Source organism: Eptesicus fuscus, chromosome 15 (assembly GCF_027574615.1).
Source record: "Eptesicus fuscus isolate TK198812 chromosome 15, DD_ASM_mEF_20220401, whole genome shotgun sequence".
NCBI classification, from domain to species: Eukaryota; Metazoa; Chordata; class Mammalia; order Chiroptera; family Vespertilionidae; genus Eptesicus; species Eptesicus fuscus.
Window position 1 is genome coordinate 29,202,273 of NC_072487.1, and position 15,716 is coordinate 29,217,988.

General features: G+C 39.6%; 1 protein-coding gene across 3 annotated transcripts in view; it reads right to left on the bottom strand.

Annotated features, from left to right (window-relative positions):
* KDM4C (lysine demethylase 4C) overlaps nt 1-15,716 on the bottom strand; it is a 328,665-nt gene that overhangs the window by 301,524 nt on the left and 11,425 nt on the right. For all 3 annotated transcript variants that reach the window (XM_028150623.2, XM_054727715.1, XM_054727714.1), the window contains exons 3-4: nt 8,219-8,394; nt 7,025-7,139 (exon numbers count right to left, since the gene is read on the bottom strand). In XM_028150623.2, the coding sequence (XP_028006424.2) occupies nt 7,025-7,139; nt 8,219-8,394 (291 nt within the window). The remainder of the gene's footprint in view (nt 1-7,024; nt 7,140-8,218; nt 8,395-15,716) is intronic.

Sequence of the window (15,716 nt, forward strand, 5' to 3'; positions counted from 1 at the left end):
CCAGGATCAGGATGATTCAAATAAGTTTTCTGTTCAGAAGCCTGAAAACGTGCCAGGATACCATAGCGAAGAAACCATAGAGAAAGCCCAAAATAAACCATCAGCTCAGGAGAAATTTGTAGTTGACATCAACCTGGTTTTCCACATCTCCACCACTATGACACTGACTGTACGAAATTGCTTCCTTAAAAGTGATGTGGGGATAAGAGCACCTGGCACCCCCTTCTCCTGGCCCCGAAATTTTGGAAAAGCAATTTAACCTCGCTGGGCTGCAATTGTAAACTATCGACGGTATTTATGTGCCCTCACCCACTCCAATGAAAACCCCACAGAACCTGGTTTAATAAGACAAAGGGCCACGTTCTGTAAGAAAGCCTTAGTGGTAATGGCACTCATTTTCCCAAAAAAAGTAATCTTAAGGTGTTAAACTTAAAAGATATTTGTTAACACTAAAGAATAAATCAATAATAACACACTTGGAATTGAAATATTAAAAAAATAGCAGCAATTTAATAAAGGTACAATTTGAAAATGGCAGTACAGAACTGCCTGGAGGTAGAACGCACTGAAATGACCCTCTGGAGAGCAACACTGAAAATGCTTCTAAAAATACTATTAAAACCTCCTCAGATCTTTGGTGGAGAAACACACATATATGCAAACACACGCATGAAAAATACACACGTACTCACATAAAATAAAAGGCCAAAGGGAAGTCATAAAATAGTGATTTCTATTTGGTAAGCTTATGAGTAATTTTTTTCTTCATATTTTTTCCTATTTTGCCATTTTTCTACCTGAGTGTGTACTACCTTACTAAGAAAGAAAAAAGGTCTCCATACAGAAGTTACTTATTCTAGTGAAAAACCAGAATGAGAATGAAGGATGTTTTCTCTCTTTTTTTACTTTTATTCTTAATATTTCAAACATATACATATTTAAGATATCACATAATCCATCATTGAGCTCCAATTACCAATAGTTTTCCAATTTCATTCAACTATACTCATTCCACTTTGTTTTCTGAAATTTCTTAAAAACAAATCCCAGACTCTATGTTACTTCACCTATATATTTTTTAGGTATGCATTTTCAGTTGATAACAAAAAAATATTTATATAGCTATCATTACATCTAATAGTGACAACAATAATTCCACAGTATCATCTAATACCCAATTCATACTAAAAAATAAGAATGGGCTTTCAATAAGTGTTCAGGCCCTAGCCAGGTTGCTCAGTTGGTTAGATGATTATTCTGATAGGCCAAGTTTCTGGGTTCAATCTCCGGTCAGGACACAAACTAGTACAACGAGCAACCAATAAATGCATAAGTAGTGGAACAAAATCAATGTCTGTCTGTCTCTCTCTCTCTCTCTCTCTCTCTCTCTCTCTCTCTCTCTCTCCTTTCTCTCCCTCCCTCCCCCTCCCCCTTTCTCTTCCTTCCTCTCTCTCTAAAATCAATAAATAAAACTTTTAAAAAGTAACAGTGTTCAACAACTGGAAATCCATATGGAAAATTTGAAATTGTGAACTACTTCATATCCAGATTGTCTAAAAAACTATAAATCAATAAGAAATGCATGACACAGAAGAAAAATGTACAAGAGGCTTAAACAGGTACTACGTTAAAGGTGAAATCTAAAGAGCCATTAAAAATAAGGGGAGCCTTAGCTGGTTTTGCTCAGTAGATAGAGCATCGGCCTTTGGACTAAAGGGTTCTAGGTTCGATTCCAGTCAGGGGCACATGCCCCAGTTGTGAGCTAAGTCCCCAATAGGGGGCATGCAGGAGGCAGCCACTCAATGATTCTCTCTCATCATTGATGTTTCGCTCTCTCTCTCCACAAAAAGATACTACTACATACACCCAACTGAGTAGTTAAAATTAAAAGACTGATGATAATGGCATGCCGGAGAATGTGCAGCAGTGGGAACTCACAAACACTGCCATAGAAAGGTGTGGAATGGAAAATAAGTTTATTCTACAGTTAAGCACTCCTAGGCATGCGCACTACAGAAACACTTCTATACCCTGGGGAACATGTGCAAAACATTCACAAAAGTTTTGAGCATAAAACCAAAACTAGAGACACCAAAATGATCATTAGTAGCAGAAAAAAATAAACTGTGATGCATCCATATAATAGAATAATATGCAGCAATGAAAATAAATGAACTACAGGTACATATGATATAAAAAAAGTTTAAAATAAGATATGACAGAAGGCAGATAGAAAAGTATAATGAATGATTATTCTAGTTATATAAAATGTGGAAATAAGATATAATTAGGAGAAACCAAGATGGCGGCATAGGTAAATACCTGAACTTGCTGCCTCGCACAAACACTTCAAAACTACAACTAAAAGACAAAATGGACATCATCCAGAACCACAGGAAGGCTGGCTGAGTGGAAATTCTACAACTAGAAGGGAAGAGAAAAGCACGCTGAGACTCAGAGGAGCTGCAGAAGTAAAGTGCAGAGGTACGGAGACATGCGCGCACGCAGAGAGGGCTGGCAACTGAGTACACTGCTGGCTTTTTCAATCCAGAGGGAGACACAAGTCCCAACTGCTCTGAACTCCAGTTCCAGGTGAGACTCTGGGGACCCAGACTCATATGGGGAGAAACTGGACTGTCTGGCAGTGGGCGGAACTTGAGGGAGGCTTTCTCGCAGAGTTGCTTGCAGGGATTACCAAGGGACACTGAGACCCGGGGGCCTCTTAGGACAGGGCTGATGGGAAGCCATTGCTGTTTGCTCCACCCTGAGACTCCGCCCCATCCAAGCTGTGTGCAGAGGCTTTTGCATATGAATGGCCTGGTCCTTTGAAGTCTAAACTTACCTAACAAACTGCAGCTGAGTCAGAGAGACCCAGAACATCCAAAAGAAGGCCCAAGGCCCCATAGCAGCTTGCATTGCTTCACAGCTGGGCCTCATTTGGGCACCTCCAAAACCCAAACAAAGAAGAGGAATCTGCAGATCTCTCCGTAGCTCCTGCTGGGTGGCCTCAGGCAGAGGCTAAATTAGCACCTCCTTGGAGATCCAAGAGCCAGTGTACCTACCCAGTGGTCAGAGTGGGACCATCCAGATTACAACTCCTCATATCCATAAGGGACACACTCAGGGGGCAGACTCAGTGAGCACCAAAGCCCCATTGAAGCAAGTCTTGTCTCATAAGGGTGTCTCCAGCACAGAAGTTCTTCCAGCGTAGACACAGCTGATCCTCACAGCCAATTGGCCTGGAGGTCAATTCCTCCCAGTGATACCAACAACAATCAAGGCTTAACTACAACAAGACTGTACACAGAGACCACAAAGGAGTACACCAAGAGTGTCCACCTCAGGTAACTGGTGAGGCTGAGCCACTGGGCCCTATAGGACACCTAGCACACAAAGTCACTCTGTCAACTCAGGGAAGCAGCCAAAATGCAGAGACAACAAAAAAGGTCACAAATGAAAGAAATGGAGGAAAGCAAACTACTGGATATAGAGTTCAAAACCACAGTTATAAAGTTTTTCAAGAATTTTCTAGAAAAGGCAAATAAATTTAGTGAGACCCTTGAGGATATGAAAAAGGACCAAATAGAAATTAAGCATACACAGACTGAAATAAAAAATAATACACAAAGATCCAACAGCAGACTAGAGGATCGCAAGAATCAAGTCAAAGATATGAAATACAAAGAGGCAAAAAACACCCAACCGGAAAAGCAAAAGGAAAAAAGAATCCAAAAATATGAAGAAAAAAGAATCCAAAAATCAAGTGTAAGGAGCCTCTGGGACAACTTCAAGCGTACCAACATCCGAATTATGGGGGTGCCAAAAGAAGAGAGAGAGCAAGATACTGAAAACCTATTTGAAGAAATAATGATCGAAAACTTCCCCCACCTGGTGAAAGAAATAGGCTTACAAATCCAGGAAGCTCAGAGAACCCCAAACAAGAGGAATCCAAAGAGGACCACACCAAGACACATCATAATTAAAATGCCAAGAGCAAAAGTCAAAGAGAGAATCTTACAAGCAGCAAGAGAAAAACAGTTAACCTACAAGGGAGCACCCATATGATTGTCAGCTGACTTCTCAACAGAAACTATGCAGGCCAGACGGGAGTGGCAAGAAATATTAAAAATGATGAATAGCAAGAACATACAACCAAGATTACTCTACCCAGCAAAGCTATCATTCAGAATTGAAGGGCAGATAAAGAGCTTCACAGATAAGAAAAAGCTAAAGGAGTTCATCACCACCAAACCAGTATTATATGAAATGCTTAAAGGTATTCTTTAAGAAGAGGAAGAAGAAGAAAAAGGTAAAGATAAAAATTATGAACAACAAATACATGTCTATCAACAAGTGAATCTAAAAATCAAGTGAATAAAAAATCTGATGAACAGAATAATCTGGTGAATATAATAGAATCAGGGGCATAGAAAGGGAGTGGACTGACAATCCTCGGGGTAAAGGGTGTGGGGGTGCAGGAAGAGACTGGACAAAAATCATACACCTATGAATGAGGACAGTGGGAGGGGTAAGAGCATGGGGTGGGGTGGTAACGCATTGAGGGGAGCTATGGGAGGAAAAAGAGGAACAACTGTAATAATCCTCTGTAATAAAAAGAGGAACAACTGTAATAAAGATTGTTTTTAAATAAATAAAATAAAAAAATAAAAGATATAATTAGCTGCATTTTTAAAGAAAAGGAAGTGATTACCAGAAAGTCTGAATAGCAATTATTCTTGGAGAAAAAGGGGGAGAGTAGAATAAGTAAAGAGGGTGTATAGGTGCACTCTAGGATGTTGGTTAATGTTTTCCTTGATGTCAGTGATGACACATGGCATTCACCTTACAATAACTCATGAAGCTCTAAGTTTATGTTTTGTTTTGTCTTTTATGTTTATTGCTTTCAGAGAGGAAGGGAGGGAGAGGGAGAGATAGAAACATCAATGATGAGTGAGAATCACTGATCATCTGCCTCCTACACACCCCCAACTGGGGACCAAGCCTACAACCTGAACAGGAATCAAACCGTGACTTCCTGGTTCATAGGTGGATGCTCAACCACTGAACTACACTGGCTGGGCTCTAAGTTTATGTTTTATGCACTTTCCAGCTTGTTTTATATTTCAAAATGTAAATGGCTTAACAATACATAATAATTGACTCAAGCAAGGATCACCAACAAATGCAAATTCATCAGGTGAAAGGCTGTGTGTGGGGGGGATATTGATCTATTCTCTAAGTAACACTTGATCACTTACTGATTTAAGGGAATATGCTTGACTAGGTCCTTAAAATGGGGAAAAAATGTTTATAAACAACAATACTGGGATGATTAAGGATCTATGAATATAGTCTGTATAATAGATATTATATAAAGGTTCAATTGCTAATAACTAATAGACACATGTGAAATAATAAAGAGTTAACTGTCATGATGTCTGCAACTTACTTTCAAACTAGTGGCCCGGTACATGAAATTCGTGCACGGGGGGAGAGGGTGTTCCTCAGCCTGGCCTGCACCCTCTCTAATCTGGGACCCCTCGAAGAATGTCCTACTGCCAATTTACAGGGATCGGGCCTAAACCAGCAGTTGGACATCTCTCTCGAAATCCGGGACTGCTGGCTCCTAACCGCTCACCTGCCTGCCTGATTGCCCCTAACCACTCTGCCTGCTGGCCTGCTCACCCCCAACTGCGCCCCCTGCTGGCCTGCTCACCCTCACTTCCCCTCCCCACTGGCCTGCTTACCCCCAACTACCCCTCTGCTGGCCTGCTCACTGCAAACTCTCCCCCCCTCTGCTGTCCTGATCACCTCCAACTGACCCCCACTGATGGCCTGCTTGCCCCCACTGGCCCTCCTGCTGGTCTGCTTACCCCAACTGCCCTGCCCCGCACCAGCCTGATCACCCACAACTGCTGTCCCATCCTGGCCTGATCACCCACAACTGCCCTCCCCTCTTGGCCTCTAACCGCCTATACCTTGGTCCCGTCACCATGGCTTTGTCCAGAAGAACGTCTGGAAGGTCTCCTGGAAGGTTTCCCAGTCTAATTAGCATATTACCCTTTTATTAGTATAGATGTTACAGCAGAGAAACAGACAGAGACAAGGACAAAGGGACAGATACATAAAGCAAATTGGCCAAATACTACAAACTGGTGAATCTAGGTAAAGGGTATTCAGGTGTTCATTGGATTACCTCAACTTTTTGCTAGGCGAGAAGTTTTTCAAAATAGACCAATGGAAAAAAGACAAAAGGTTACAAAAAAGGAAAGAATTCTTTAAAAAAAAAAAAATTCTTAAAAACAGAAGTTACAAACTCCATTCAGAGGCAAAAAGGATTGGATTATTGTAGTGGATTACATGCTCCTGTAAAATAACTAGAAAGACTGTAATAATAGGCACTTTCTTAAAAATTCTGCCGAAACCAGTTTGGCTCAGTGGATAGAACGTCAGCCTGCGGACTGGAAGGTCCCGGGTTCGATTCCGGTCAAGGGCATGTACCTTGGTTGAGGGCACATCCCAGTAGGGGGTGTGCAGGAGGCAGCTGATCGATGTCTCTCTCTCATCGATGTTTCTCTCTATCCCTCTCTCTTCTTCTCTGTAAAAAATCAATAAAATATATATTTTTAAAAAAATAAAAATTCTTACAATTTGAGGAAAAACTTCTGGAAAAATGAACACATATTAAAATACTGCTTTTTGCCTTAATGTGGTATTATGACTATTTCCTGTTTTCCAAATATTTTCATGAGTGTTATTTTTTAAAAATTTGACACAATTTAAAAATTAGCCAGATAGCCACATACTATATTACTGTTGAATAACCAGGTATTTGTTCAATTAGCTGGCTTCTATTTGAAAATACCAGCTGCAGAAATCCTGTTGATATGTCTACTTACTCTTGACCTATTAGGAATTATGAATCACACAAAGCACAACAAATGACCACTCAACCACCTAAAGTGGTCACATGAGTAGCAACGTGACATGACCCTTTACAAAGCCCATTATAATATAAATATACCTCATCATATATGCTCCCATTAATGTCTGCACCATAGATAGGTGCCACAAAAGTTAAGTTCTTCCAGTACTTGCGCTCCAAATCTTCATAATCCAAGTATCTTGGAGTACAATATCTGGAAAAAGTCCATGAAAAGAGTACAAATTAGTAAGGCAATTTTAAGATTTTCCCCACCCATTTGCTTTATATCACTTTCTAAATAAAATTCTATCAAAATGAAAATACTTAGCTACTTATGATGTCAAATCTAAGAAGTAAATATGCATATCATTTATCATAGATATCTGAATACTCTTAAAATTTCTAAATAACACTATGAAAAGTTTGCATTTTTTACGAGTAAGGAAAATATTTTCCTGACAGTATCAACAATAGAAGCAGATAATTAGTCAAAAATTCATTATTTTAGCTTTTGAAATATTTCCTTAAATCTTGAACCAATTATACTTTATAGTCATCCCTCAGTATTCATGAGGGATTGGTTCCAGAATCTCCCCATGGATACCAAAATCTGTGAATGCTCAAGTCCCTCATATAAAATGGCATTGTATTTGTATAAAAGCTACCCACATCCTCCCAAATACTTTAATCTCTAGATTACTTATAATACCTAATACAATGAAAATGCTATGTAAATAGTTGTTATACTGCATTGTTTAGGGAATAATGACAAGAAAAAATATCTGTACATATTTAGTACAGCCACAACCATCTGGTGCCTAACTACAAAATACATGTCAGCAACAACGTAACTTGTTTTTTAATCAATCTGCAGTTGGCAACTAACACAATAATGGTGGCCATTGAAGTCATTCAAGGATTTTCTTTTATGTATAATATTTATAATTACATCTTCTAATATGTATAATTTATCATTTAAGACTTAAACATTGTCACACAAAGAAGAAAATTTGCCTTACAAAGATGAATCATGAGTACAATCAAAAACTCATGACAACTAAAAGAAAAACCCATTTACAGATATTATGAATGAGATGGTAAAATGAGAAACAATTTTCTTAGCAACAAACTAAATGCAAGTAGGCAATCACATGAACAACAGAAATAGGTAAATTAGGACTGAAAGAGATTATGCAGGAAATTCGTTTTCATTACAAGCTCCATCTACTGGTTTCTGACCATGTCCAAGTATGTCTTTGAAAGAAATAAAAGCAGCAAATTGAACCCACTCACTTGCCACTGTTGGCCAGCTGCCTGAACTCCTTCACTGTCATGGCTTTTTTCTGGATATTATATTGAGTGAACAGTCCTGACTGCCCTGTGACCATCTGCTGAATTGGTGCTGGGATGAGCAAATTATCAATGTCATCATAGCACTGCCGTGGCTTCCACTCCTTAGGAGGAATCACCTAAAAATAAAATGAAATAAAATATTATCTTGAAAATATCCCAAGTAGCTATTTAGCTCGCATATTTCAACAGAATACAAGCGAAGAGTTTGTCAGCATTTCTGACAAATGTGTAAAGGAATCGTGAAGATTTATATTAAGGGAAATGCTCACATTCTCCCAAGTATTCGCCTTACTGACAATGATTCTTTTACACAGTAAAATTTATTGAGTACTCACTATACCAAATACTGTACTTATATTAACTTCATTTCTTAGTTGATACTATTAACCTCTCAATTTTATTTTATTTTTTAAATATATTTTTATTTATTTCAGAGAGGAAGGGAGAGTAAGAGAGAGAAGCATTAATGACATGAGAGAATCACTGATCAGCTGCCTCTTGCACACCCCCTACTGGGGATTGAGCCCACAACCCAGACATGTGCCCTGACCTGGAATCGAAACCTGACCTCTTGGTTCATGGTTGAAGCTCAACCACTGAGACATGCCGGCTGGGCTCAATTTTAAACTTTAAAATTAAGAGACAGAACTAGATCAACCAAAGGACTTGTATGCATGCATATAAGCCTAACCAATGGACACAGACAACAGGGGGAAGTGAGGGCATGAGGGAGGGATAGGAGGGGTAATGGGGGAATAAGGACACATATGTAATACCGTAATCAATAAAGAAATTTTAAAAAAAGAGAGACAGAACTAAAATAACTTCTAAAGTTTAGGTACTATTTAGGAACTAATGAGAAAAATAAGTAAATATTTATTCAGTCAATATATGTTGATTTTTTACTTGTCTGAAAATGACTGACTACAATGGCTAAGTCAGTCATGCTGCCAATTTACCTCCAAAACTTTGTTTACCACACCAGAAATATCTTTTCTCTTGACATAAAGAAAAAAGACAATGAGCCGAGTCAGTAAGGCTCAGTGGTTGAGCATCGACCCATGAACCAGGATGTCCCCAGTTGATTCCTGGTCAGAGCACATGCTAGGTTTTCTGGCTTAATCCCAATCCCCAGTAGGGGGTGTGCAGGAGGCAGCCAATCGATGTTTCTCTCTCATCTATCCCTCCCCCCTCTTCTCTAAAATTAATTTTTGTTAAAAAATTAAAGGGGAAAAAAAGACAGTTAGCCTTGGCCAGTGTGGCTCAGTTGCTTGAGCATCATCCCATGCACAGTTCAATTCCCGGTCAGGGTACATACCCAGGTTACAGTTCCATCCTCAGTAGGGGGCATGCAGGAGGCAGGCAATCCATGCTTCTTTCTCACATAGATGTCTCTCTCTTTCTCCCTCTCCTTTCCTCTCTCTCTAAAAATCAATTTTAAAATCTTTAAAAAAAAAAAACAACAACAACAATGAAATGTGCACTCATCAATAGTATATTTTAAATACCTCTTATGCAATATGACAAAAAGCAGAGTAGTATACTAGTAAATATTTAACAACCAGCTTACTGGAAAAGTGCGGGAAACCTTGACTTGTAGCTTTTGCCTATTTCCATGGTAACCACTCCAACCATGGCCACTTTGAGATTACCAACATGACTCACTGGAGTAGGAAAAAGATGTGAACTATGATTCCTATGTACCTGTAGGAGGTAGCTCAGCTCACCACTGTTTTCCCATAGTATTCAAACACTTCATTACAAATAATGGAATGATGAGTAAGCACTAAGACCACAAATACATATTCATATGATTAAAAATTAGAAGGGACAAAATTATGAAGTCATTATTTATAGCTAGAATTTATCTACCTTTTTAAAATATATTTTACTGATTTTTTTACAGAGAGGAAGGGAGAGGGATAGGGAGTTAGAAACATCAATGATAGAGAAACATAGATCAGCTGCCTCCTGCACACCCCTACTGGGGATGTGCCTGCAACCAAGGTAAATGCCCTTGACCGGAATCGAATCTGGGACCCTTCAGTATGCAGGCTGATGCTCTATCCACTGAGACAAACCAGTTAGGGCAAATTTATCTACCTTTAGAAGTTGTTTTAATTTTTTAAGACAAACATTTTAAAAAATTAATTATGAAACAGTACACATACAGAAAATCTATCATTCCAAATATGTAGTTCTGTAAATTATTATAAAGCAAACATCAGAATTAATACTACAATTACAAATTAGGACTAGGATGAAAGTTAGAGTTAAGGTTAGTATACGGTTAGTATCAAAGTTAGAATTCAGGTTAGGTATAGGTTTATGTTTAGGGTTAGTGTTAGAGGTTAGGGTAGGTTTTGGGTTAGGATTAGGACTAATACAGTTAGGTTTACTAGTAGGTATAGAGTTGAGTTTAGAGGTGAGACTAGGGATTGGGTTAGGATTAGGGATAGGTTTATGGTTAGTGCTAGGGTTATGGTTATGCTTAGGTTTAGGGTTAAATTTAGAATTTAAATGTTAGGGCTATGTTTAAGATTAAGTTTAGTGTTAGATTAGGGTTGCTGTTGTTTTTTTCTTAAAACCTTTTTATTATGGTAAATACATGTTACATAAAAATTACCATCTTATCTGTTTTTAAATGTACCATTCAGTGATATTAAGTACTTCATATTGTGTGCAACTATCACCATCATCCATATCCAGAACTCTATCTTACAAAACAGCAACTCTATACCCTCTAAATACCTTGTTTGATTTAAAGTTTATTTTGTTTATTTAGGGGGGATTAGGGTTACTTTTAAAGTTAGGTTTAGGTTTAGAATTAGGATTAAGGTTAGGGGTAGGTTTAGGTTTAGGGTTTGTGTTAGGTTGTTACCATTAGGCTTAAGGATAAAGTTAGGACTAAGGTTAGAAAGTTAGTGTTAGGGTTAGGATTAGAGTTAAGTTAAAAGCTACAATCGGTTAAGATTGGGGTTACTGTTAGAAGTTAGGTTAGAGTTTGGGATAGGGAAAGAGTTAGGGTTAGAATTAGATATAGAGTGATAGGTTAGGTTAGGGTTTGGGTTATAGATAGGCACAGATTCAGTTAGTGTTAGTGCTAGGGTTAAGGTTAAGGTTTGAAAGCTAAGGTTAGGTTTATGATTAGTGTTAGGGTTAGGGTTAGGTTTAAAGAAAAAACAAATTAAAAAAACATAGATTTATTCAGGCTCCTGTTTGAAAATAAATATATCTACAAACAAAATTATTGTTATAGCCTACACCAGGTGGCTCAGTTGGTTGGACTGTCATCCATGTACCAAAAAGATTGTGGGTTTGATCTCCGGTTGGGCTGCATACAGGAGGCAACTGATCACTGTCTCTCTCTCTTTCTCTCTCTCTCTCTCTCTCTCTCTCTCAAATCAATTAAAAAACATAACCTCAAGTGAGTATTTTTTTAAATTATATCAATTTTTCTTTTCAAAAGTTAGAGGAGCAAGAAATACAATAAATTTACCAAAATCTAGCTATTGTAAATATTAAGTGCATGCATTAATTTACTTTTGACTAAGTGTTCAGACAGAACTTTAAAAATTCATAAATTCAGGCCTATAGCAAAAATCTTATTTTGGGACTGTAATTTTATTTTATTTCTTTTCTTTCAATTTTATTTTGTATTGGTTTCAGGTGAAGACCTTAGTGGTTAGACAATCATATACTTTACATCATGGTCCCCTGAGTATTTCCAGCACCCCAACTGGCACCATAGTTATCACAATATTATTGACTATATATCCTATGCCTTACTAACTTACCCATGACTATTTTGTAACTACCAATTTGTGCTTCTATGGGATGTAATTTAAAACTTTAACACATCATATGTTCTTATACAGGAAATGGAAGCACAATACACTGAGGATTATAAAAGATTGCAATGTTAAACCTTTACATTTAATTAATCTAAATGAAGGAAATCCATTCCTCCTAAAGTTTACCTTCCTGATTATATCAAATTTAAAAAATATATTTTATATCACCATTTTCCCAACCCCAGCCTATGCCCAACACCCCATTTAAAATTTTTTTAAATATATTTTTATTGATTTCTGAGAGGGAAAGAGAGAGATAGAAACATCAATGATAAGAGAGAATCATTGATTGGCTGCCTCCTGCATGCCCCTCACCAGGGATTGAGCCCACAACCCAGGCATGTGCCCTTGACTGGAATTGAACCTGGCTGACGCTCTATCCACTGACCCAAACCAGCGAGGGTCCCATTTGAAATTTTTCAACCAAAATCTATATTTGCACTACTTATCTTTTTTTAAAAATTATATATTTTATTGATTTTTTACAGAGAGGAAGGGAGAGGGATAGAGAGTTAGAAACATCAATGAGAGAGAGACATCAATCAGCTGCCTCCTGTACACCCCCCACTGGGGATGTGCCCACAACCAAGGTACATGCCCTTGACCGGAATCGAACCTGGGACCTTTCAGTCCACAGGCCAATGCTCTATCCACTGAGCCAAACCGGTTTCGGCTGCACTACTTATCTTTTAATACTAGAGGCGGTGCATGAAATTTATACACTGGAGGGAGTCCTTCAGCCCGGCCTGTGCCCTCTTGCAATATGGGAGCCCTTAGGGGATGTCCACCTGCTGGCTTAGGCCTGCTCCCCACAGGGATCAGGCCTAAGCCAGCAGTCAGACATCCCTCTTGCAGTCTGGAACCCCTCACTCCTTACTGCTCAGCTCACTGAGGCTCCTGTCACCGCCGCTACACTCGCCAGCTGTGAGCCAGGCTTCTGGTTGAGCAGCGCACCCGCTGTGGGAGCACAATGACCACCAGGGGGCAGCTCCTGCGTTGAGCGTCTGCCCCCGGTGGTCAGTGTGCATCAAAGCAACTGGAACCCAGAGGGAAGGAGGGGGATGGGAAGAGATTAACCAAAGAAGTTATATGCACATATGCATAATCCATGGACACAGTCAATAGTGTGGTGAAGGCCCAGTGATGGGCAACCTTTTGAGCTTGGCGTGTCAAACTTCGCCAAAAAACTGAGCATAACTCGGGTAGTGTGTCACTTTGAGGAAAAAACATTATTTCGCAAATGTTTCATCCTCAGGAGCAGCAAATGTTTCATCCTCGGCATGCGGCCGCCTTAGCGGCCACGTGTCATCAGAAATGGCTACACGTGTCAGTGCTGACACACGTGTCATAGGTTCGCCATCACTGGCCTAGAGGAAGGAAGCGAGGGGGTGTCAATGAGAGGAAAAGGGGACATCTGTAATACTTTCAACAATAAAGATAAATTAAAAAATAAAATCCTATATAATAAAAGCCTAATATGCAAATCGACCAAACGGTAGAACAACCAGTCTCTATGATGTGCACTGACCACCAGGGGGCAGATGCTCAACACAGGAGTTGCCCCCAGGTTGCAGGCCCTAGGCCAGCCAAGGCGGGTGCCAACGGCCCCCTCCCCCCGACCCTAATCGCCCAGGTCATCACCCCACAGATCGGCCCTGATTGCTGGCCAGGCCTAGGGACCCTACCCGTGCACAAACTTCATGTACCGGGCTTCTAGTACAAATATAAAAGATGTTGCTAAAATAAAAACTAAGACAGACTGTAACCTGAGACCAAAGTCATTTCTTGAGAAACTGAGGAACTACTCAATCATCGTCCTCAAATCATAAATCAAGACCAATTCATTAACGGTGCATTAATGAAGACTCTCACGGGTGGCTCTGTTCCCCAGGGCTAGCCCTCAAAGAAAACTACCAACATTAATAGCTTTGATTTTTGCAATCTGATTTGATTTGATGCAGTTTTATACATTTATTTGCTGCAAGTTCCAGAAAAAAAGAGGGAAACTAGGTAAAACTGAATTTATGTGACTTGATAGAGATGGCAAAGATGACTAAAAACAAACAGTTCACTGTATTCCTAATTAAGTAAAAGGAAATCACAAGCTGAATAAATGAATATCTCCAACTTGCTCAATGAGTCTCACTTTTCAAAAAAGTCTGGACCCAGGTGTGTTTTGTTCAACATTCAGAAAGTTAATTGTAGTTCTCATTAACTTCATTCTGATCCATAATGCCAAAGGTGGCACAGGTGCACTCCGTGCCTGACAGTCCCTTGTGAGGGCAGTTGCTGCTTCCTCTTCTCATGTTACTAAACATGCCTGCCACCCTACCACAGGACAATCACTAATCTCTATGGAACACAAGACTATGTATGTTTTCAAGAAACAAAAGGGGGAGAACAGGACAAAGGGCTGCACTCAGAGCCCAGAGAACAGGACAGTCACCCTCAACTCCCCTCTACCGCAACAAAGCCCAAGTTCTTGACAACTCACTGCGAGTTTATGGTAAATTGTGTTTGTCAAATGATTCTGAAACGATAACACTCTCTTAAACTGAGAATGACTATTCTCCCACAAAATAATCTGGAAGTATTGAGGTTCTAAAAATGGGATCTTTAAAAGAGCTGACCCAATAAAGTGGTTAAACTAAAGATCACTCATCTGAGAAATTCATCATAAACCTTTACTTTCTCTTTGTTTTATCTTCCTTTTTTTAACATTTTTTAAAATATATTTTTATTGATTTCAGACAGGAAGGGAGAGGGATAGGGAAATAGAAACATCAATGATGAGAGAGAATCATTGATCGGCTGCCTCCTGCATGCCCCCTATTGGGGGGATCGAGCCCGCAACCCCAGCATGTGCCCTTGGCCAGAATCAAACCTGGTACCCTTTAGTCCACAGGCCGACTCTCTATCCACTGAGCCAAACTGGTCAGGGCTTATCTTCCCTTTTTTCTCTCTCACCCACCCCTAATAAATTTTCACTCAATTTCCACAAATTTTAAATCTGTCCTAGGAGGGCCCTGAACCATACAAAACAGAATGAGAGACTTCAGGGGATGGATGCTTGAACAGCCCATGAACTGGGTTATAAGCAGCAGCAGCCACGCACAGTAGGACTAGAACACTGACCCCTGCAGTTCTAAAGTTGTCTCTTCAGCTACTGTCTGCTCTCGATGCTCCTGGACCTTCCTGAAGAGATGGGGATTCCAAGGAGAACCCGAAACCCATTCACCGTCGAGAGGGCTCTGCCAGAGCTCAGGAATTTACAGGACAAGTCCACAAAAACCCAGATTATGAACTTAACCTTTAGAAAAATAATGAAATGAAATAGTTGCAATAAAATATATTCTTCTGAGAGGAATGTTTAAATTGAAATAGATTTCCGGTAGGGAAGGGACACACAGTCTATCTCAAGTTGAAATCCAAGAGCAGTCTCTCTTTCAAAGCTCTAACTTTGGGTCTATAGGTTCAAAGAGCCTTCATGACCACTTCTTTGACTCTGAGCAAATCACAATTACCCCTGAGAGTACTCCCTGCTGCGGCTCCGACTCCCCCAACAAAGTCATTCTTCCCATAAG